Source organism: Giraffa tippelskirchi, chromosome 12 (genome assembly GCF_054371585.1).
Source record: "Giraffa tippelskirchi isolate mGirTip1 chromosome 12, T2T-mGirTip1v1.2.pri, whole genome shotgun sequence".
Classification (NCBI taxonomy): Eukaryota; Metazoa; Chordata; class Mammalia; order Artiodactyla; family Giraffidae; genus Giraffa; species Giraffa tippelskirchi.
Genome location: NC_137286.1, coordinates 8,856,139 through 8,880,711, shown reverse-complemented (window position 1 = coordinate 8,880,711; position 24,573 = coordinate 8,856,139). Strand labels below are relative to the sequence as shown.

Here is a 24,573-nt window from a genome sequence, read left to right as displayed (position 1 = left end):
TCTTACAGAATTTCAGAGATGTCTTTACGAGGAAGATACTGAGGCCTCCCTCAAGGTACTGTAGCGTGTTGAGGGCTGGCCCAGACCCCAGAGCGTGTGTGCCATAGGCCTCAACACCCCGTCTCTGCTGACCCAGCATCGGGACTGCCCCGTTTCTCTCCTCCCTCCTCAAAAGGCAGGCAATTCCAGGAGTCTCAGCCCAGGTTAGGAAGAGGCCACAGGGCCCAGCTCCTGGCTTCCCGGCAGCTCTGTGGCAAGATCACCTTGGTGAGAGGTTGTTTATCAACAAGCCTGAAAGATGGCCCAAGACGAGCTCTGAGGCTCCTCTGAACACCTCCCTGCACGCTGAGGCACTGCACGGCCCGCTCAGTGGGCAGCCAGGCACCCCTGCCAGTTCCTCCCCCGAGTCCTGGCCGAGACGGCGGACCTTTCATAGCCTTCCTGTTCTCGCGCTACCACTGGCCCGTGCGACAGGCAAGTGATAAAACCAGAGCAGCTCCCACCAGCTCCTGGTCAAGGGCCACTATGTCACCACCATCTCATGTGATCCCCAAACTTGGAGAAGAGGCCCACTTCACAGATTAAGAGACTGAGGCTCCACGGGGAACTGGGGGGAATAGATAAACTAGGAGTTCTGGACTACACATCCCTCTACTGTATATAGAATAGATAAACAACAAGGACCTACTGTATAGCACAGGGAACTATATTCAATATCTTACAATAACCTATAATGGAAAAGAATTTAAAAAATAATTATATATAACTGAATCATATATATGTATATATGATATATATGATAAAACTGAATCACTTTGCTGCACACTTAAAACTAACATGATATTGTAAATTATCTATACTTTAATTCTTAAAAATTGTTTAAAAATCCAGAAAAAATAAAGAGACTGAGGCCCCAGGAGGTGGTATGGCAAATGACACAAGTTCACCCAGTTCAACAGAAATGGAGCTGGGATTTAAACCCCTTCGGGGTGACTCGTTGGCCAGATGTGCCCACCCAGACCTCCCCACCAGACCTCAAGTACTGGGGTCTTGCTTTGGAATCAGATTCTTTCACAAAGTACTGGTCCCCTTAGAGGCAGGTAAAGCAATGAGACCACTGACATCTTGACTACTGAACGGCCTTCAAGGTCATCAGACCCCTCCCCTCCCCCCCTCCCCCTCCAGATCCATCACGGAAGAAGAGAAACTCTCCTTTGGTGCCCACCTTCCCCCCCCCACCCCATTAGTGGCCCAAATTCTTCCTCTTCCACTCAGTGCTGACCCTCATTTTCTTCTATAGCTGCAGGGCTCCCCTTCCAACGTTTAAGCTATTTTGATGTTATTATTTACGTACTCATTGGAAAAGACCCTGATGCTGGGAAAGACTGAGGTCAGGAGGAGAAGGGGATGACAGAGGATGAGATGGTTGGATGGCATCACTGACTCAATGGGCATGAGTCTGAGCAAACTCAAGGAGATAGTGAAGGACAGGGAAGCCTGGCATGCTGTAGTTCATGGGGTTGCAAAGAGTCAGACACAACTGAGCCACTAACACCCTCACTTTCAACTTAAGTCCCAAACCAGCCTTTTGACTCTCTTTTTAAGAACCATATTCCTCCCTTCATCTTCCCCATCTCCATAAATGGTATCACACAGTTACCCCTAGAAAAATCTTTGATGCTTCCCTCTTTCCCATCCACCACCAGGTTCTCCTGGTTCTACCTCCAAACAACATCTCAAATCCATCCTCACCTCTGGTTCCTCTTCCAGCCTTAAACCTTTCAAGCCACACAGGAGCTAGGGTGACCATTCCAAATGTTTAAAACCCTTTGGTGGCTTCTTGTTTCTGGGGGATGTGCCATCCAGACACTCCTTAAGAAATGAAGGAGCTACTACCCCAGCTGCTAAGATGCTGCTCAATTAAAGCCCTTCTTCACCCAAGATCATGCCGTCTTTCAGGGAATCCTTCATCCAATGGCTGAGAGAAGAGGGAAGCCCAGACTTCTTGCCCCAACTCAGATAGCTCTGAAGGGTCATCCCATACAGGAATTTTCACCGGTCTGCAGAGGCTTCTCTTAAGACTCCCCATAGCTCACTTCTCCCTTTGTCCAATCCTTTTCCCTTCCTTTCACTCTCGCAGGTCCTGATCCCTTGGACCCCCTGCAGCCTGCAATGCCATAGACCTGGGAAACTCCCAACTCTATCAGCTGTTGTGCCAGGCTCTGTCTCAGCTGACCCTGCCACTGTTCACCTCCTCTCCAGCAGTTTGACTTTCTACGCTTGCTTCTTCAGTTCCTCACGCACATCAGGCTGTTGCAGCCTCAGGACCTTTGCTTGTGCCATTCCCTCTGCCCACACTGAGCTCCTCTGACTCTACAATTGGTTTCTCCTCTTTCTCCCAGTTTTCCCCCTGCCTCCCTGACCTCCCTCAGTGTGAATCCTCACACCCTCTCTGTTTTGTGAAGTGCTACATCCTGAGCTCTTTCTTTCTAGAACTCGCCACAGTTACAATCACAAGCGGTTTTCTCGGTCTGCTTATCAGTCAAGGGTGACCTTGAGTCTTGCAGAAAAGGTGAAAGTTCTGTTTAGCATTCAGTTCGCCTGTACCCAGAGTTTCACAGCACAGAGAAGCATTCCCAGTTATGGGGACCAACCTGATCTATGTTAAAGATAAACACTCACATCAACTCTGTCTCCATTAAAAACATCATATGAGTACTCCTAGTTTTTAAGGAATGAATGTGCATATGTGCTCAGTCATGTCCAACTCTTTGCAACCCCAAGGACTGTAGCCCACCAGGCTCCTCTGTCCATGGAATTTTCCAGGCAAGAATACTGGAGTGGGTTGCCATTTCCTCCTCCAGGGCTCTTAAGGAAAAGGAGTGTATTGGCTTAGCCAAAATGTTCACTCGGGAACATCTTATGGAAAAACCTCCCAAAATTTTGGCCAACCCGATACTTCATGCCCCCATTTTTTGCAGTGCATGTGGACCAGTTAGGCATCTAAGCTGACTGGTACTTTCCCAAAGATTACATAGAGAAACGTCATAAAACTGGGAAAAGCTACCTCAACATACATGCATTCACCTTATCCCGTGAACATCTATATAATGTAATATTGACAGTTTTCACGCACATGGGTGATCTTTAGGACAGCTCTCAAAGCAATCAGGGCACATTCTCAGATGACGAAACTGAGGGTCAGAGCATGCCCAGGACAGTCTGGGTCCCCCAGTTCTCTTCTGGGAGTCATGCAAGTAGACAGCCTTCCCCTCTGTACCCTCTCTCTCAGATCTAAAACTGTTTTCTCGTATTATTTATTTGTTTTGGGTTGTGCTGGATCTTAGCGGTCATGCGTGGGCTTTCTCTAGTTGCAGTGAGCAGGGACCACTCTCTAGCTGCGGTGCACAGGCCGCTCATCACAATGGCCTCTCCCGTTGCGGAGCATGGGCCCTAGGCGCACAGGCTTCAGTAATTGCAGCACATGGTCTCAGTAGTTGCAGTTTCCAGGTTCCAGAGCACAGACTCAGTAGTTGTGGCGCACAGGCCCAGCTGCTCTGAGGCATGTGGGATCCTCCCGGAGCAGGCATCGAACCCGTGTCCCCTGCATTGGCAAGCAGACTCCCATCTACTCTATTACCAGGGAAGTTCCTCTAAAACTGTTTAATTTCCTTCCCTGCTCAAACCAAGAGCCTTTAGGGGCCACCTGCACAGGGCCTGCCCCAGGGTAGGACTTATGAGATCTCACAGAAAGAATAAGTAAATGGGGTAGGATGGAGGTAGGGGCTAGAACTGGGATTTCTGACTCCAAGTTGCAAGTGAGTCTTCCAAAAATACATTTGCTTACCTGGGCATTTATGATATGAATGTGGGTCCTTTCATCTACAATGTTTTTCTCAGCTTGTCTGCCATCCAAACTCCTATTCATCTCTCAAAACCCAGTTCAAATATCCCTCCACTATGAATTTTCCCAGTTCTGCCTTGAGCAGAATTAAATCCTTTCAGTCTTGACACTCAGATGGAACTTTGGCACTTCATTGCCACTTTGCATTCCACATAGGATAGTTCCCAAGTGTCTGTCTGTCTGTCTTTGTCCTCAGCCAGACCAAGAGCTGTTCATGGAACCAGTGAGGGCTTTGTTCATCTCGGTCCCTCCAATGCCGACAAAGGGCCTGGCACCCACAAGGGGTTTCGGACATATATGTTGATATAGAGACAAGCTGTTGATATTCTTGTATATAAATATTGTGTCGTCCAAAAAGTTTATTTGGGTTTTTCCATGAGATGTTGCAGATAAGTCAAATGAATTTCCCGGCCAACACAATAAATAGATTTATGAAGTCATTCAGCAAATATTTATTAAGCACATGAGCCTTGTTGTAGGAGTTGTGAACATGACTTTAATCAAAGGCAATAAACGCTTTGCTGGGCACAGCTCGTGTTCTGGTGAGAGAAACAGGAAGTAAAAGATAAACAGATGAATTTATCCAGGTGATGATAACCACCGTAACAAACAGTGAAGCCAGGCACGTGGAGGAGGGGTATTTCAGGGAGGGGCTTTCTGATAAGGGTGGGTGTTTGAGGACCAGAAGGACCTGAGGGAGTGAGCATGCGCGTCTCAATGAGAAGGGCACTCCAGCCAGAGAGACTGGCAAGTGGAAAGGTCCTGAGGTAGGAGACACAGTGGCTTATTCAAAACAGAGTGAGGAGAGAACTTCCCTGGCTTCCAGTTCAGGGGGTGTGGATTCCATCCCTGGTTGGAGAGCTATCTCATACGCCTCCTGGCCAAAAAACCAAAACAAAAGAGAAGCAATATTGTATCAAGTTCATATAAAGACTTTAAGAAATAGTCCTCTTAAAAAAAAACAGAGCGAGGATGCTAGGGAGCAGGCAGAGAGGGTGAGAGGAATGCTCAGAAATGCAGGAGGGGGCAGGCAGGCCACTGTGGCCTTGAGGACCTCTGTCAAATCTTAGTGTCCTCCTGGGCCTGAGACAGGACACGCCATGATCCGACTTCGGCTTTCCAACAAACAGGAGCATAGGCAGCCCCCTCTGGCCAGGCCCTTCCGAGTGCTGCCCTGGGAGGCTTCCTGAATGCCAGCACATGCCAGGCCTGGGCTGTGTTAGCTCCCAGGATCCTCCCAGCTTCCCTAAGAGGAGGGTCTGGTGAGCGCACTTCCCAGTTAAGAAAACTTGATCTCCTCAAGCAAGGCCCACGTGGGGATGGAGAGTTTTCCGTGAATTTTCTTAAACGTTCCTGGTCCACCTCACCCTGTCCCAGCAGAGTTTTCTCTGCAGAGTGACCAGTGCCCAGAGCCCTTGGCTTCTAAATGGCCATGAACTCAGGCCAGGGCAGCGCCTGTGGCTGCCTGAATGCCCAGGACACACTCAGGTGGGCAGCTGTCTCCCCGTAGGTTTCCGGGTCTTTGTGCTTTGGTAAACCTACATGGAGGATTTTATTTTTATCCCCCTGACATCAGGACCCCTTACTCTGGCCCCACCCCTTCTGCCTTCCCACCTCCAGTGCTACAGCTGGGCTCTTTCCTACCGTGACGCTTGCCACACTTGGCTGCCAGTGTCTCTTACACGCCTGCCTTGTCCGTGTGAGCGTGAACAACCAGGATGGACACTGAGCCATCCTCTCTGCCCCTGGCTCCCAGCTTGCACCTGGCCCCAGGGAGTTGCTCCCTACATGTTTGCAGAACAGGAGGGAGAGCGACCAGACCTATGTTCACAGAGGAGCAGAGGTTACAGTGGGATTTGAGTGACGGATGGACTTGAAGCAGAGACAGAGGACTGGGATGTGATTTCTAGCAAATGCTCACAGGTAGGCGAGCCCAGATGTATTAGGTCCTTGGGACACCCCTGTCAGCTGGAACAAGACCCAGGTCGAGGCTGGCTACAGCAGGACCAGCCAGGAGCCTGTGAATTCCAAACAGTTGGGCTGGTGAAGTGACAAAATCTAAGTGCTTCTGGAATATTCATCTAGCCGAAGGATAGACTGAAAGGAGAAAAATCAGAAAGCAAGGAGATTGGTTTGGGGTTCTTTGCTGCAGACTTATTCGTTGCAGGAGTGTTTAAAACTCAGATAGGAAGGAACACTCAGGCAGGGGTGAAGCGCACTAGTTGGACAGAAATGAGAACACTGCCTTTCATCCCGGCAGGAAGTTGCCCCGAGGGGCTTTTCCTCTCTTTATCTGCAGTGGGGACGGTCAGAGAGACGCTGGATGTTGTAAGGACTGAGTGGGGACCCCCACCCCAGATGCTTAGCATATAGTTATCATTCGTAGAGACCCAGATGAAAGACCCAGATGACTTCTACCTAGTCATTCGTAGAGATGTGCTGGATGAAATATACCAGTCTTTGACCTTGAAGAAACTGCTGGATGTGACTAGAAAGGAGAAAAGATCAGTGACTCCAAGGTTTAGCTGCTGGAGAGCTGGAAAGTGATACTGAATGTCACAGTGGGGACGTAATCTGTGTGTCCCCAACCTCAAACTCCAGCTCATCCTTTCCTTGAATCTGCTTCGAGCGTCTTCTGAGCCCGCCGTACCTGCCTGGAGTCCCTCCGTGTTAGCATTAAGGACAATCCCAGGGAAGGTCATCTGAGCACCCAGCTGGCCAGGCTATCCTTTGTTTGTGGACTGCAGCCCTGGGTCTTCCACCGACCACCTCTTTGTGCCTTAAGATAGTATCTGTTGTAGTCACTTTTTTTCAAAAATATTTATTTATTGGCTGCAATGGGTCTCAGCTGCAGCACGTGGGTTTAGTCACTCTGCAGCATGTGGGAACTCGGTTTCCCTACCAGGGATCAGACCTGGGTACCCTGCATTGGAAGGCAGATTCTTAACCACTGGTGGTTACTGGACCACCAGGGAAGTCCCTTGTTGTAATCAATCACTTTAAATTGATTACAATAATCATTTTAAATCTGTTAAAATAATTTTAGGGGCTTCCCAGGTGGCTTCAGTGGTAAAGAACTGTCAGCTACAAATTGGCACTTACCAAGAGCATTGCCAATGACTGAACAACAAAGGCGTTTGCCATCCACCTCTATGGAGATTGAACCCCACGCTGCTATAGCTGCTGATCTTCAACCACCCCTGAGGGAGTTCAGGGTGGAGTGAGGCACTCTGTGCCTCAGGGACTCTGGTGGGACAGGTCTTTAGATAGTTGGATGTTTTTAGGAACAGATTTTATGATCTCAATCCTCAATCTCCTCATATATAGAGAGGCACTAAATCCCTTCATGGTGACATCAGACCCCCATGACTAACAAACAAACCTTTTGTAAATTGAGTGCTTCATGGTATTGAACGCCCTGTTCACCAAAACCTTATATATTGACTTTCCCCCACTGCCGCTTTGGAGCAGTCTCTCAGAGCTGTCTGAGATGCTCCCTCCAGGGCTGCAGTCCTCATTTTGCCCCAAATAAAACTTAATTCACAACTCTCAAGTTGTGTATCTTTTTTTTAGTCGACAGAACCCACCTGCCAATGCAGGAAATGCTAGAGATGTGAATTTCATCCCTGGGTCAGGAATATCCCCTGGAGGAGGGCATGGCAACCCACCCCAATATTCTTGCCTGGAGAATCCCACAGACAGAGGAGCCTGGCGGACTACAGTCCATGGGGTCACAAAGAGTTGGAGATGACTGAGCACATTAAAAGTCAGTTTTATTAATTAATGTGTATTAAGTTCACGTACAGTCTGAACAAAGCCTTTCACAATCCACTGCATGATTCTCGATCAGAATACAGTTTACAGGAATGCTGAAGCATTCTTATACTTCTGATATAATGATCAGAGGATTGTGATTTCTATGGTATATGAAGCGGGGGCTAATTAATTTTAGTAAACATGGATGTACATTAATTTTATGACCGTTAAGGGATGGGTTATCTATACTTTTCTTGGATACCTGTGAAGATATCTCCATGTTAGCCATGTCAACTAATATTTATGACTTCTGTCTGTTGCTTTTATGAATACCTACACCTATACCCCCAAGGTCCCAGTACCCAGGGGACTTTCACCCAGAGCATCTCACACCAGGGCCCTGCCACATCACTGTCAGCCTCCTCCCATCTTCTCCACATTTCAGCAATCCATGGTCCCTTCCTACACGTGGGGTTTCCTCACCCTGTCCTCAGCCCTCAGAATTCAGGCTCCCACACCCCACAGCCCCAGAGGCAGAGGGAAATCCTTTCTTCCCCGGAAATCCACTTCCCTTTTTGCATCACAAGTGAGTGACAGTGGGAGCATCCTTTTTTTTTTTTTAGAAAACTTTTCATCACACACATGGGGTGGGGCCCCCAAGGCCTTGGCTGGGCTGCCACAGGGCCACTTACTCAGCCCTCTCTCGTGCCTGTGACACACCGACAGGCCTGGCCACGTGGCCCTGCCACACACAGGCCACTTCCTACGGTCCGTCCTCGGCATGAGATGAAGCCACGTCTGGGCCTGCGAGCCCCACCTCCGGGCAGGACTGGTGTCATGATCTCCTGTGGGTACCTCAGTGCTGCAACAGGTGGACATCTCCTGAAAACAGCTGCTTCTCAGAAACAGTCCTATCTAAACTCATAGCAAAGGGAGAAAACTAACCACCCTCTGTGGTTGGGAGGTCTGGATGGTGAGTCTCTGATTTATGTTACTAATCAGGAAGCACTGGGATTTGGGGAACTTCCTCTGGCCAAAATCTACCCCAAAGTGATGGCGGGCATCCTCAGGACTTAACAGTTTCAAATCTTTCCTGACACGAAAGGTCCTTCCCCAGAGATAGATCCCAGCTTCCTCCCAAAAATACACATCTGATTCATGGAGTGTCCCTTTAAGAAAAACAAAACAAAACTTGCTTCCACAATTTGAAGATGTCCAGCAATGTGAGAAAACCACCAGCAAATTCACAAGTGCAGTTTGTCCCCACTGAGATGTCATTATCAGAAAAGGGAGACGCAGTGAAAAGGCCAGATTCTGAAGACAAAGGGGACGTTTTCTGCTCCAGACACTCCAGGTTTACGGTGACATCACGAAACAGTAGCAGAGCGTCCAAGAGGCAGGACTAGGGTTTGGGGAGCCCTAGGGCCTGAGATTTGGGAGTCACTTCCCAGAAGCGGGAATCAAACCCTAGTGTGGAGGCGTTCTCCTGCCGTCAGCGAGGGAGCTTAAGAGCATCTTCACTTTTAGGAGCTAAGATGAAAAGTATTTGGCATTTGGCCCAAGGCTCTTGAGGTTTGACTCTCAAAGAAAGCCCGAAATTTCTGTCTGAACATGAGGTCCTGAATCGTTCAACTTGGCATCTGCAGATGTACATCAAAAACGGACTTCAGAACTGCCGGGGGGATTAGGGGAAAGTGCATCTGATCTTACTCAGCTCTGCATACCACATGAGTCAATCTTTCTGTGGCTCACTGTTTGCTTAATGGGGTCCACAGTCTTGGCAACACACCCTTCATGATCAGAATTCAAAAGGAGGCATTCAAGTCAGCTCCCAAGAAATTTGCTGCAGAACCCCAGGCATTCAGGTCCCCAGTGTGAACAGACCAAGTCATCACTCCGTGTCCATCAACGTCCGGCGAGGCTTGTGGGGCTCGGTGATGCCAAAATGTGTTTCTAGGGTGGGTTGACCGTTATACCATTCTTGGGCAGGATCGCAGGCCTTTCCAGATGTTGCCAAAGTAGAGATGAAGATGGTAGCTGAGTAATCGCTTGCCAGCCCCTAAGTGCAAAGCAGTTTTCATTTCAAAATCCCAGTCTGCTTCCTCCATCTGAAAGACTCATTTTTTCAGCAGTCCAGCCAATGACATCATCATCAGAGTGGGGGTTATGTAATTTAAGGCCACCACGCTTCCACGGTGCTTCCCAGAACAGAAAATATCTCCAAAGACAGCTCGCACCATCAGAAGGCCCAGCTGAAGTTGTGATCCTTTTCATTTTGCCTGAGTAAGTAAATGAGTATCTTTTTTTCTCTCTCTCACAAAAGTAAAATAGAAGATCCATATCTCAGAAAAAAGTTTCCCTTTACAACTTAAACTGGCTGAGTTTTCAACGTTCTGTGGATGTATTTCTTAAACATAATTTTAAATCAATTTAAGAGACCTGTATCCCATGCCTCCTATTTTAGCTGCTTTTCCAGAAGAGAGGAGGGAGGATATTTGAAATAGGAGATTATTTCCGGCAACTCTTTACCTCAAAGTCGCATGAAAGATGTAGAGGTTGAATACAGCCATCAGAGCTCCGTGTAGACTCTCACCAGTTACAGTCTACGAATTCTGATTTATAAAAATCAAATTGGACTCTGAGGATCACTTACAAAATTTCATAACACTAATAGCTGGTTGGGTTATTTGTGGATTGAAGATAGCATCTTATATTGAACAAGGTATTTTATTTCAGGTAAACATGGGAGGGAAGGGAGATAACGTCACATGTTCAAATTTATAAGAAATGTTGTGTGTTGGTCACTTTGTTAAAATGCAGATGGCCAGAAACAAACGTGTAAGGATTTTACAACGTTATAAAATATCAGACATAATAAGCCTACTTCTCTACTAAGAGAAATTGTGTTATCTGGCCATTTGTGGTGGAACATGATCAAGGTTTTATGATTTTTAAAGTTAGATGAGGCCTTCTTGAGAAATTTTAAAAAAGAACAATATATTGAATATTAGACTATCTGTTTATTGTTCATAAAAATATTTAAACTTTTATTTTTTATGAAAATTGTCCTTTGAAAATATGAGTCTATTGTTATATAGATATTCAAAGATGAGGATTACATCATGTAGAAGAAATTGAAAAATTTTTTGAAGTTTTGATTCTAGTACATTTTCCCTCAACTTAAACATTTGAGAAAATCAAAAGGAAATGGAAGAGAAAAATGCATGAATCTGAGGAATAGTTTTGCTAAGTGATATGCTATGATGTTATTTTTAAAAACTGTTTCTTGCTGAATTAATAGACAAAAATTAAAGAGAAATTCAAAATAAAAAAACAGTACTTTATGATGTCACTAGGTTGACATCCTTTAATATCTGTGTCTGTATTTCAAATGCCTTTATCGTCACCTCGCTGTTGAAACTGGAATTAATTTGAAGAAGGGTATTTTGTTGAAGAAACAGCACATGCCAATGTTTTCATGTGGGGAACTCAGAAAATACCACATGGAAATTACAGATTAAGTCATCTCTAATTGATTTGCCCAATATCACTTGTGAGTATTTCAAATAGGATCCAATATGACTAATAATATCAATAGCTGCTGGATCCTGAGCACATACTATGTACCAGGCAAATATCAGAGCCAAACTTGGAGCAAACAAAAGAAGATTTCTGCTCTCTGGCCAACTTTACATAAACAGGGGCAGCAGCTGGTAAAGACCCCCTGAAAATAAGCTCGGCTTGAGCAGACTCACGTTGTGGCTGCAGTGGCCACAGACACAGCCGGGTCCCCTGGGATGGAGCGGGGTGTCTGCTGAAACAGTCAGACTCGGGCTGAAGTAAGAGGTCTCTGCAGGTGGCGCAGGTGACAGCCCCTGGTTTTCTGGGCGGGGTGAAGCCTTGCCACCTGTATTAGTGTCCAACTGGGGTTGTAACAAATTAGCACAAACCCAGGGGGTGTCAGTGGTAAAGAACGCGGCTGCCAATGGCAGGAGACATAAGAGGTGCAGGTTTGAGCCCTGGGTCAGGAAGACTCTCTGGAGAAGGGCATGGCAACCCGCTCCAGTATTCTTGCCTGGAGAACCCCATGGACAGAGGAGCCTAGTGGGCTACAGTCCAGGGGGTCACAGAGTCGGACATGACTAAAGCAACTGAGCATGCATGCACAGTGGCTTAAAACAGCACAAAATTATCTTATCGTTCTGGAGGTCAGAACTTTAAAATCAGCAGCGTTGGGCTCAAGTCAAGGTGTTGGCAGGGTTGGGCTCCCTTTGGAGGCTTTTTCCAGCTTCTAGAGGCCGCCTGTGTGCCTTAGCTCGCTGCCCCTTCTCCATCTTCATAGCATCTTCTAATCTCTTACTGGCTCTGCCCCCCTCCCCCTCCTCCCTGTTTCACTTATAAATGGAACCACTTTCACCTGTGATGACATCAAGCCCACCTCCATAATCTAGCATCTTCTCCCCATCTCAAGGTTCTTAACTCAATCCCATCTGCAAAGTCCCTTCTGCCATATAAGGGGACATATCTGCAGGTCCCAGGGACCAGGACGTGGCCACCTTTGGGGACTGTTGTTCTGCCAACCCCACGTCCCTGGGGTTTGGCTCCAGCTTTGGTCTGGCGGTGCCTGGGCAGCTCCTGCTTTTTGCTACCCTGTGGTCCCTGAGGAGCCCGTAGGAGCCGGGCCCTCTACCGCCCCCCAAGGCCACCCCTTCCTGCCCTGTCCCACCCTTCAGAGGGGACTTGACCTCCTATCTCACATGTTCAAGGTGACCTGGAGGAGGAAGGGGAGAGAAGCTAAGCAGAGCGATCAGGGGCTCTCTCGGTGCCCACAATAAACCCCTTCCCTCCTTCCAGTTCTTTCTTAAACCTCTCGGGGGTGAAGACTCCGAGGCTGGAGATGAATGAGAATCCCACTGCCAAGAAGCCAGGCCTCCCGGAGCTCAGCTTTCCGAATTTAGTTGTTTAGTTTCCTAGTGTGCTGAGTGCCAGGTAACCCCTAAGCTGGTCCACAGCTCAGGAAAAGCAGAAAAGGGCTCTCTTGGTACTTTCCAACCTAGTGTTCCGATAGCAGAGTAGCCAGCGTGAAGGACGGGTTGCTTACACTGGAGGGACCAGGATACTTATCATCATCAGTAGTAGTACTATTGTTGCTACCGTACTCATCTCTGTGATTATTGTTGTTGTGCGGTTTATCACTATTCAAACCTTGTATTGGATGGTTTGCAACCTGCAAGGGGATTCTACAGGCTGGATCTCATTCAATCCTCTCCATGACACTTTGTAATAACTGCTGTTACTCCCATTCTACAGATGATCAAACTGAGGCTCAGAGAAGTTACCTGGCTTGCCCCAAATCACAGTTTGGGGACCCCAGGACCTAAGCCCAGGCTCCCTGACCCCAGGTCTGTTTCTTTACTGTCACAGCACATTGGGTGAAAGAGGCCTGGACTCCGAGCTGAGCCTGGAAGAAGAGCTGTGCAGAAAACAGACTGGCTCCCATTGCTGGGTGAACGTGGGTAAGTCACTTCTCTTCACCTCAGTTTGCTCGTCTGTGTAACGGGCACAAAGATAGTCATCCTCCTCCCAGGCAAGTTGTCAGGATTGGGCTCCCTAAAGCCCAGCACAGCCCACAGGTCACAGGTGTGGCTGCCAGTGAAGGGTCAGGTCTGGTGTCAGGGGCTCACTCTGCACCCCAGTTTGGGGGGAGACTGGGGGTGAGGCGATGTGCTGGCTTTCAGTGGCACATAGAGCTTCCTCAGCGTGAATAGAGAGGCACACAGGAAGGAATGGCATGACGCCCAGTGGCGGCTTTAGGAGGCAGCTCCCACCCACGTGTGTAGTGCGAGGGGGCTGGAGGTGGGAGTCTGTGCTCACCATGTTCCTGAGAAGTCAGGTTTCCTGGGTGTGTTGCTTTCCTGTGGCTACGATAGCAAATCACTATTAAACACTTCCGATGATTATATTATATTGATGAAGTTATAAAGTAGTTCAATCAAAAGCTATTTTAAAAAACGCATATTTAATTACATTGGGTTGGTCAGAAAGTTATTTCAGGTTACAGAAAAACTCAAACTTTTTGGCCAATGCAGTATGTATGTGCATGCATGCGGGCTAAGTCGCTTCAGTCATATATGTACATGTATGTATCCATTCACCAGTGAATTCGTTATATTTATATTAATATAGTTATAAAGTGCTTACACGCGTGCTCAGTAGCTTCAGTCGTGTCTGACTCTGTGTGACCCCGTGTGACCCCGTGGACTGTAGCCCGTCAGACTCTTCTGTCTATGGGATTCTCCAGACAAGAATACTGGAGTGTGTAGCCATGCCCTCCTCCAGGGGATCTTCCTGACCCGAGACTGAGCCCACATTTCCTGCATTGCAAGTGGATTCTTTACCACCTGAGCCACCAGGGAAGCCAGTGATAAAGCAGTTCTAATTAAAAACTATTTTCAGGGTCTTTCCTGGTGATCCAGTGGCTAAGACTTCACGCTCTCAATACAGGCATCCCAGGTTCAATCTCTGGCCAGGGAACTAGATCTCATATGCCACAGCTGAGACCTGGCACAGCCAAATTAAAAAAGAAAAAAAAAACCTATTTTCAAAAAAATTATGTATTTGACTATGTATATATGAATGTATATGTATATACACGTATACACCAACAAACTGGTTATAAATATTATATGGATGGAGTTATAAAGTAGTTCTAGTAAATGTTTTTCCCCAAAAAATCTAAATACGTGCATAAATATAATAGCAAAATGAAACATTTTCTTTATGTTAAACATTACAAAATATTTTAAGCAAGATAATTAGTTTGGGTACATATCCATGTGCTACAATCAATTTCTTAGGCTTATACCTGACTCTCATATGTTACTGGCATTTTCAAAAGAAAGTATTTTTCTTTCAATATGGTCTTATTGTTTGGAATGGTTCCATATAATTACCTGAATTTTTTCTTCAAATTTTATGGTTAATAAATTTAAATTAAGCACCTTCAATTGACTCTTCTCTTGGACCAGAATATATTTAATGAAGAAGTTCTCTCTGCAGGTGTTGAGGTATCTGACAAACTCTGAGCAATTTCTGCCAAGCAGAGGCTATTCTAAAGTCTGATACTTTGCATATGGAATCATGTAAATATTTCAACCCAGATATTTTCACAGGTGCTGTCTTTTTGCCTTAATTTGAGCTCCTTCAACAAATATCTTTAGCACATTAGACTCTTCAAATAAGTTGTAGCTACTTAAAAGTTTTGGATGCTTTGTCAAATTCAGATACTGCAAATTATGGGCTTTCTCAATTTCATCTCATTTTTGTACAGAATATGAACTTCTCCAATTGAAAAGATTCTTCCCACAAATTGAGATATTCCAAAGCTCATTATAGAATTCAAAAATTAAATTTTCTGTGTCATTTGACCTCTCCTCACTTAGTTTGATCATTTTTTCCTTTCCTCCTTTGGCCATAAATTTCAATTATTTTCTGCATAAAGCTTTATTTTCAATAGCTACACTCTGCTAAAAGCTCTAGAAGCTGTTGTTTGGTGCTCCGTTCCTCGTTGATTTAGAACAAATTCAGCAAAAATTCTCAACTCTGCTATAACAAATAGTTTAATAACATTTTAGGGCACGTAGAATCCACATCTTCTAAAATTGATTGATGAAGGACAGCAGAGAAAGAAAATACACGCTAAAGTTGTTTTTAATTCCTCATCAACTTCATCACAAAAGTTTGTAGTTCAGTAAGTCTGAGCTACGAAACTTATGCTGTAAAACCTTGTAAATCTTGTCAATTATAATGAAATTTGGGGCCTCCCAGCTGGCGCAGTGGTAAAGAATCCACCTGCTAATGCAGGAGATGCGAGAGATGTGGGTTTGATCCCTGGGTTGGGAAGATCTCCTGAAGGAGGAAATGCCAACCCTCTCCAGTATTCTCGCCTGGAAAATTCCATGGACAGAGGAGCCTGGCAGGTTATAGTCTATGGGGTCACAAAAAGTCTGACACGACTGAGCAACTGAGCGTGCACACACACTTAATGAAACTTACTTATATGCAATTACAAATTGTGTCTGCACTGCAGCTGTTGAAAGTACATTTCTACTTCATTGGTCTCTTGTTTTAGCAAGAGTATTGTTGTTTCTGTGACACTGGGCCCCACCAAAATGTGTGTGATCATCAGAAAAATAGAACTTTCTTTCCAATGTGAACAATTTAAACTGAATTTAGAATAGCATTCACAAAATGTCTATTGTTTCACTTTGCCAGGGTGAAGTTTCATAAGTTTTGCTTTGATTCCACAAACTGGATTAAAAAATTGAATCATGATTGAAATTGACTGACTTTTCTATTTGAAGACAGTTATCAAACTGGCTCCATTTCACTGCCTGTGGATTTCTTATGGAACTTCCTCAATAATCAGCTATCACTTCTATTGTAGTGTGGGTACAAGATAACATGATGCTAAAAATGAGCTGACTTAAAGAATACTTGTTTGCTCTAAGTGAAAAGTCATCCTTCCAGGGTGACCTATGACAGCATCTTTTGCAATGATGAAGTGAAATTGATGTTTTCAGACTGATCATTGAAAAATAACAGTTTCTGAAGTAGCAGGTTTGTGTCAGATTTCCTTGTGGTCAGAGAAATCACTAAAGGCCCCCTTTGTGATGTAAGCATCAATATTTTGTGCAAGTTACACATTCATCATCAATTTCCCAGAGACAAAAGTTCAGGGCTTAAATTGTCATTAAACTTTTTTTGCTAATTGCTGCCGGAAGGGCTTATTGCGAAATTGAAAAGTATCACCAAATAACAAAATAAATATTTCGCTGTGGATTTATGCCCTGAAATCAATGATGAAATAAGAGCATTCCTATTATTCTTTATGCACTAGGTCAGACCTCTTTAAGCCGCAGACATCTTTAAGCCACCACCTAACCCCTCACTTCCCTTGTCCTCTGCTAACGGGTCAACTGGCAGCCTAGCAGCTGGTTCTCTTTTCTGCCTACACTCTCCCTTGGTGATATCACCCAGTCCTGTGGCTTTAAATACCAAATACCATCCATGTGATTACAACTCCCAATGATGGGGACTTCCCTGCTGGTCCAGTGGCTAAGACTCTGAGCTCCTAGTATAGGGGGTTTGAGTTTGATATCTGGTCAGGGAACTAAATCTCCCAAGCCACAGTTAAGAATTTGCATGCTGCAACTAAGATTGAAGATCCCTCATGCCACAGCTAAGACCCAGTGCATCCAGATAAATAAAATAAATATTAAAAAAAAAAACCCACCTTCCAAGGATGCAGATGTATCACTCTCTTAGACTTGGTCTCTTAACACCAATCTTGTGTAGCTCACTACCCCGACATCCCCACCTGATTTTCAACAGACAGCTCAGCCTCACATGTCCAAAGGTCAAGTCCTGATCATCCCAGCAAAAAACTTGCCCCATCTCCACTCCATCATCTCCACCTCAGTTGATGGCGATGTCATATTTCCAGGTTCAGTTCAGTTCAGTTCAGTCGCTCAGTCATGTCCAATTCTTTGCGACCCCATGGACCGCAGCATGCCGGGCCTCCCTGTCCATCACCAACTCCCGGCATTTACTCAAACTCATGTCCATTGAGTTGGTGATGCCATCCAACCATCTCATCCTCTGTCGTCCCCTTCTCCTTCTGCCTTCAATCTTTCCCATCATCAGGGTCTTTTCAAATGAGTCAGCTCTTCGCATCAGGTGGTCAAAGTATCGGAGTTTCAGCTTCAACATCAGTCCCTCCAGTGAACACTCAGGACTGATCTCCTTTAGGATGGACTGGTTGGATCTCCTTGCTGTCCAAGGCACTCTCAAGAATCTTCTCCAACACCACAGTTCAAAAGCATTCTTGGGCGCTCAGCTTTCTTTATAATCCAACTCTCACATCCATCCATGACTACTGGAAAAACTATAGCCTTGACTAGATGGACCTTTGTTGGCAAAGTAATGTCTCTGCTTTTTAATATGCTGTCTAGGTTGGTCATAACTTTCCTTCCGAGAAGTTAGTGTCTTTTAATTTCATGGCTGCAGTCACCATCTGCAGTGATTTTAGAGCCCCCCAAAATAAAGTTAGCCCGTTTCCAGCGTTTCCCCATCTATTTGCCATTTCCAGGTTCTCATGCCCAAAATCTAGGCATCATGCAACCCCTCCTTTCTCATGACACATACACAATTGGAAAATCGTGGTGGTCCCACCCTCAGAATATGTCTAACCCCTGGCCACGGCTCACTGCCTCCACAGCTGCCCCTCCCTGGCTAATGGGTTTATTCTCTGTGCTTCCTGTCATTGCCTCTCTCCTCCCATGAGGCTAGAAGCACCTTGAGGGTGGGGAGGGAGTGGGGGTGGCTGTTTGTTACTGCTTGTCCCAAATGCCTAGAACCGTGCCTGGCACATAGTGGGTGCTCAGTACATACTTGTCCAGTGGATGAACGAATGGAGGGACCTGTGGTTTTGACCTGATGTGAATTGCTCAGCACGTGGTTTTCAGTGTCACAGCAAGAAGGTTGGATGAGGAAAGTCAGGCTCAGAGTCACAAAGTGATTACCTAAGTCTGCAGAGCCAAACAGACTCGCTGGAGATCAGCTGTCTTATGCGGTACCTTGTGTTGGATACTGTGAGTTGCGCCCAGCTGAAGAACTCTCAAGCATCACTAAGGATAAGAAGATAATAACAATAGTTAACAGGTAGCAAGTGCCTGTGGAGAGCCAGAGACCATTTGAAGCACTGTGCATATATTAGCTCATCCAAATGAGGGGAGGATTTTTAGGTGTGAAGCCCCAGAAACCCCACACCTTCCACTATTGACTCCACCCTCTCTGTCCTACTGGTCCCAGTTCCAATGGACCAACATCCCCACCGGCCAGGTTCTTCCTTGCTTCATTCTGTCTTCAGCCATCAACCACTGTCTCCTGTCTGCCTCCCTCTAGATGGTGAGCACTTTCAGGGGTCTGGGCACCTGGCAAAGTTCCGGCACAAAGTAGGTGCTCATTAAATATTTGTTAAATTGCTAATCTTAATAGTATGGTTGTAACTAAGACTCATCCTCCCCTTCCACTGAGTGCTTCCTCTAAGCCAGGCGACCAGGTCAAGTTTTCCATAGATACAGTCCTCGACATAACCCCACAAGGAGGATACGATTAGCCCCAATTTTCAAAAAGGAAAATAAAACTCAGGGGGTCTAAGTGGCCCACACCACATGGTTGTGCCAGGATTTGAACTTGGGTTTCAAAGCCTTGGTCATCTTTTCCTTTATACTCAGAGTTGGCAAGGGTTTTTACTAAGGGAAAAGTGAAAGTGTTAGTTGTTAGTTGCTCAGTTGTGTCCGACTTTTTGAGACTCCATGAGCTATAGCCCAACAGGCTCCTCTGTCCATGGAATTCTCCAGGTAAGAATACTGGAGTGGATAGCCATTCCCTCCTCCAGGGGATCTTCCTGACCCAGGGATCGAACACCGGTCTCCTGCATTGGCGGATTCTTTACTGTCTGAGTCACTAGCGAAGCTCTAAGGGAATGGATGACTAATATTTGCAGGCCAAATGGCCACTGTGGCAACCACTGAACTCTGTACACACATGGCTGATTCATGTCAATGTATGGCAAAAACCACTACAATATTGTAAAGTAATTAGCCTCCAATTAAAATTAATTAATTAATTTACAAAAAACAACAACAAAACTCTGCTATTGTAACACAAAATGTAAATGAGTGGGTGTGGCCGTGTGCCTATAAAACTTTATTTTCCAAAACCGGAGGCAGGCTGGATAGGTCTCGGATTAGAGTCGGCTGCCTCCTGCGTGATGCTCCGCATGCTGTTCCTTGCAGGTCACCGTGGATGGCGTCCTGGGCCCTCCTGGAGCTCCAGACTCCCAACCAGAGCCAGCCCCTGCCCCCGAACGCCACGTCCTGTGACGAAGCTTGGGAAGCCTGGGCCCTGCTGCACAGACTGTTGCCCACCTGCGTCCTCTGCATCTGCCTCTGCGGGCTGCTGGGGAACCTCTTTGTGCTGTCCGTCTTCCTCGTGGCCCGACGGCGTCTGAACGCGGCAGAAATCTACCTGGCCAACCTGGCGGCTTCTGACCTGGTCTTCATCTTGGGCTTGCCCTTCTGGGCGGAGAACATCCGGAACGAATTCAACTGGCCTTTCGGAGCCCTCCTCTGCCGCGTGGTCAACGGCGTCATCAAGGCCAACCTCTTCATCAGCGTCTTCCTGGTGGTGGCCATCAGCCAGGACCGCTACCGCGTGCTGGTGTACCCCATGGCCAGCCGGAGGCAGCCGCGGCGGCGGTGGGCCCAGGTCACCTGTGTGCTCATCTGGGCTGTGGGGGCCCTCCTGAGTCTCCCCACGTTCCTTCTGCGCTCTGTCAAGGCTGTGCCGGAACTGAATGTCTCCGCCTGTGTGCTGCAGTACCCCCACGATGCCTGGCCCTTTGCCAGGATGGTGGAGTTAACCCTGCTGAGTTTTCTCCTTCCCCTGGCTGCGATCGTTTTCTTCAACTGTCACATCCTGGCAGCCCTGCGGGGGCGGCGGGAGATCAGCAGGACGAGGTGTGGAGGGCCCAGGGATGGCAGGACCACCGCCCTGATCCTCACCCTCGTGTCTGCCTTTCTGCTCTGCTGGGCGCCCTACCACTTCTTTGCCTTCCTGGAATTTCTGTTCCAGGTGAGGGCTGTCAGAGGCTGCTTCTGGGAGAATTTCATTGATCTGGGCCTGCAGTGTGCCAACTTCTTTGCTTTCGTCAACAGCTGCCTGAATCCAGTGATTTATGTCTTTTGGGGCCAGCTTTTCAGGACCAAAGTCTGGGAACTTTATAAGCGATGCATTCCTGGGAGTCTTACTCCGGTAGCCTCGTCCCATAGGAAAGAGATCCTCCAACTTTTCTGGCGGAATTAACACAGCGGGGAGCCAGGAAGTGTGGCTTCCTTATCCATTATTACTGACATCATAAATACAGAGAAGGGGGCAACAGAGGGTGAGATGGTTGGATGGTATCACCGATTCAATGGACGTGAGTTTGAGCAAACTTCAGGAGTTGGTGACAGGCGTGGAGGCCTGTGTGCTGCAGTCCATGTGGTCACAAAGAGTCAGACATGACTTAGCGACTGAACAGCAACAGTACTAAATGATGCCTCCCCAACCACCCACATAAACCAGGACCTCGTCCCTGGAACCTGGGAATGTTTATGCGGTAATGGGGACTTTGCAGGCGTGATTAAACTAAGGATCCTGTGATAACAAGATTATCTTGGCCTATTTGGATGGTGAGTCCAGTATCATCACAAAGGTCCTTATAAAGGGCAGGCAGAAGTGTCAGAGTCAGAGAAGGTTGGAAGAATGCAATGAAAGGGCCACGAGCCAAAGACTGCAGGCGCCCTGTAGGGGATGAAATGGCAGGGAAATGGGCTCTCCCTGGAGCCTCCAGAAGGAACCAACCGTGCCGACCTCCTGACTGCAGCCCAGCGACACTGCTTTGGAGGCCTGGCCTCCAGAACCAGAAGATAATAAATCTGTGTTGTTTTTAATAAGTCACCAAGTTTATGGTTAATTTGTCACAGTGGTAGGAAACAAAATTTCAATAAGCATCTCTTATTGTAATTCCATTTGTCCTTCCAAAATGTTCTAGGTGAATTGCCAGGAATAGAGAGATGATATAGCTAGAGACCCTATCTGAAGGAACTTACAGAGATCAAAATAATTACAGTATAAAAACAGTAAATGAGAAATCGCGTGCAGGTAACACAGACCCATGCCTGGGGCATTCAGAGGGAAAGAGGATGGGCTCCTTCCAGGGTTACCAAAATAGAGGTTGCAAAGGGAGTAAACTGTGAGCCGAGTTTGACAAGGGGTAGAATCTGGTATGGGCTTCCCTGGTGGCTCAGCAGATGCAGGAGATGCAAAAGATGCAGGTTCAATCCCTGTGTCAGGAAGATCCCCTGGAGGAGAAAATGGAACCCACTCCAGTATTCTTGCCTGGGAAATTCCATGGACAGAGGAGCCTGGAAGGCTACCAGTCCATGGGGTCACAAAAGAGTCGGACACGACTATACAACTAAACAACAACAGGAACCTGGTACACGGAGAGAGGGAGGCAGAACCAGGACACACAGTAGAAGGTGTGGACTGTGGGTGAAAGAGAATTGAACGCTTCCATGCCTTTCTTGCTGCTAGGGTCCCACTGGTGACCCTCAGAAGGTCTGCCTCCAGGAGCTCGTGGCAACAGGGATGAAAATTAGGAGAGTGTCACAGAGCGGGACCATCCGCTGTCAGGTGACAGCAGGTGCTCTGAGACCACACAGAAGGGGCGTCCAGCCTCGGGGGCGGGGAGGGAGCCATCCAGAAGGCCTTCCTGGAGGAAGAGACCTAAAATCCCAAAAGACAAGCAGAACAGGGGAAAGGAGTGCTCTCGAGAAAAGAAACAAATCAGACCCAGAGGCGGGAGGGTTCACAGGTTAAGAGGGAGGAAGAAGAAAGGGAGGATGAGGCTGTCAGGAGGGGTTTGAGGTTTGAGGAGAAGCAGGTGTTGGGAGGATCTCTGATGGCCAAGGGCAGGAGGGAAGCATGGAAGTGTTTCAAGGGCTGTGAGCGCCCGGCTGGAGGTATGCATTTATTCTAGATGATCATTTGTTTTTAAATTTTTGTTTATTTTTGGCCGTGCTGGGTCTTCATTGCTGCTCTCGGGCTCTCTCTAGTTGCAGCGCAAGTCTTCTCGTGGCAGCGGCTTCTCTTTTGTGGAACACGGGCTCTGGAGTGAGCGGGCTCTAGTAGTTGTGGTACACGGGCATCGCTACATCTCTGCATGTGCGATCTTCCTGGATCAGCGGTGGAATCCGCTGGAATGTGACCTCTGCATTGGCAGGTGGATTCTTAACCACTGGACTACCAGGGAGCCCGCATGCATTTCTTATGTGAATTAACCACCCTGGCCAAGCTCAGTGGGCCCAGGTATGGCAGACAGTGGACTGCTCCACGGGTGGGATTTGTCAGATGAGCAGCCATCGTTTAAGGGTGTTAGGGATTCTGGTTTTACTATGGAAAATGGCTAAATTGGGGAAGTAAATGAATGTAGGAGATGAGGGAAGCAGAGTGACGCTGATATGGCTAAAGGGCAGGGCTTAAAGGGAGCATCCAGAGCAAGAGAGAGCAAGAAAAACAGGAGGTTGTGGCCACAAAGTAGGAAGGTTTGCACTGAACATTCCAGAGGTGGGGCCTCCCCAGGATAGCACAAGGATCAAGGGTGGCCAGGCGGGCTCCCCTGGTGGCTCAGTGATAAAGAATCCACCTCCCAATGCAGGGGACACTGGTTCGATCCCTGGTCTAGGAAGATCTCACATGCCGCGGGACAGCAAAGCCCAGGAGCTGCACCTAGGAGCCCACGTGCCCCAAAACCTATACTCTGCGACAACAGAAGCCGCCGCAATGAGGAGCCCGTGCACTGCAGCTAGAGAGGAGCCCCACTCGCTGCAACCAGAGAAAAAGCCCGCACAGCAAAAAGACCCAGCACAGTCAAAAATAATTAAGTAAATAAAATTTAATGGAATCTATTAATTAAGAAAAGACCCACCCTCCCAGCTCCAGCACCCCTATTTTCACTCTATTCTCTCTTCCGAAGGCTTCTTCGGCTTCTTCTCTAGCCCACTTCCAGCTTCGAGCCTGTCCTGTGAATCCACGGCTGCCGGCCGCCCTCCCCCATGGCATCCATCACCCCAACTGTCACGGAAAATAAGCAGCCCTAAGCCCCCCTAGATCCCAGCCTGGGGCGACTCCTGAGTGTTGCAATGGACACAGTTTCTTGTTCTCTGGAGATGAGTCATGGGTTTGATGAGGAGCAGGTGGGAAGTTTCCTCCTGTGAACTGGAAGAGGCTTTAAATATCATCAAAATGAGTGTGTGTCAAACTGGTGCAATCTGAAAAATTATATGGTCATCTTCCTGTCAAGACGTCTCCAGTAGGGGGTACTGAGTAAAGAGTACAAAGGATCTATGAATCTAATAAAGATTTTTAAAAAAGAAATATCATCAAGCTCAACCTCATTTCACAGATAAGGATGGATGGAAATTTACTCAGTGGGCAGGAAACCCAGCCCCAAGATGGGTGGAAACTTACTCAGTGAGCGGGACTCCTGAAGCAGGGCTCTGTCCAGACCAGGGATGCCCATGAGACTGGGAGGTCAGAGAAGAGGCCTGAGTACCTGGGATCCTACCATCTGAGTTGCCTTGATGGTGGCAGAGCTCCCTGTATCTGGGGTAGGATTTAAGGCAGTGGGCAGGAGGCCAGGCTTACTTTCCAGGAGATTTGGGAGACAGAAAATATCAGAAGGCCATGCCAGTCAACAGAGATGCTGAACAGGGATGTCATATTCAGGCCTGCATTTCAGAGAGATTGTTTCACAAGAACATAGGACAACGGCCGGAAGAATGTATCAGTCATCTATTGCTGCATTAAAAAAAAAGCCCAAACAATGATTTAAAGCAAGCACCTCAGCTCGTAGTTCTGCAGTTGACCACTTGGGCTGGGTTCAGCTGGGTGGCTCTTCCGCTGGTCTTGGCTAGGTTCACTGGCCCACCTGCAGTCAGCAGCCAGTCACCTGGTAGCTCTGCTTCTAGAGCAGGGAGGTGCAGTAGACACAGAGCTGACCTCAGATGGAGTCAAAAACCATAATGGATTAGGTGTAATGTTGGGGGGCTGGGGAATACCCCAACTCTGACCTTCCCAAACTCAGATGGAATCAGAGCAGGTAGTTCACTCAGTGCTTTGACTACATGTATTAGTGTCCAATATGGACACTTAAAGGAAATCAACCCTGAATAGTCACCAGAAGGACTGATACTGAAGCTGAAGCTCCAGTATTTTGGCCACCTGCTGTGAAGAACTGACCA

General features: G+C 47.2%; 1 protein-coding gene and 1 long non-coding RNA gene across 2 annotated transcripts; one reads left to right on the top strand and one right to left on the bottom strand.

Annotated features, from left to right (window-relative positions):
- Nucleotides 1-4,382: 4,382 nt before the first annotated feature.
- Nucleotides 4,383-20,713, bottom strand: LOC145528402 (uncharacterized). The gene is made up of 3 exons (XR_014070380.1): nt 19,654-20,713; nt 18,244-18,348; nt 4,383-4,781 (listed from the first exon to the last, which is right to left on the bottom strand). It is a non-coding gene; the product is annotated as an uncharacterized LOC145528402 (long non-coding RNA).
- BDKRB1 (bradykinin receptor B1) lies at nt 5,612-21,226 on the top strand. The gene is made up of 4 exons (XM_081546712.1): nt 5,612-5,827; nt 9,790-9,943; nt 13,085-13,176; nt 19,522-21,226. Exon 4 carries the CDS (start codon nt 19,532-19,534, stop codon nt 20,588-20,590), a length of 1,059 nt encoding a protein of 352 aa, XP_081402838.1. The 5' UTR covers nt 5,612-5,827; nt 9,790-9,943; nt 13,085-13,176; nt 19,522-19,531; the 3' UTR covers nt 20,591-21,226.
- Nucleotides 21,227-24,573: the final 3,347 nt, after the last annotated feature.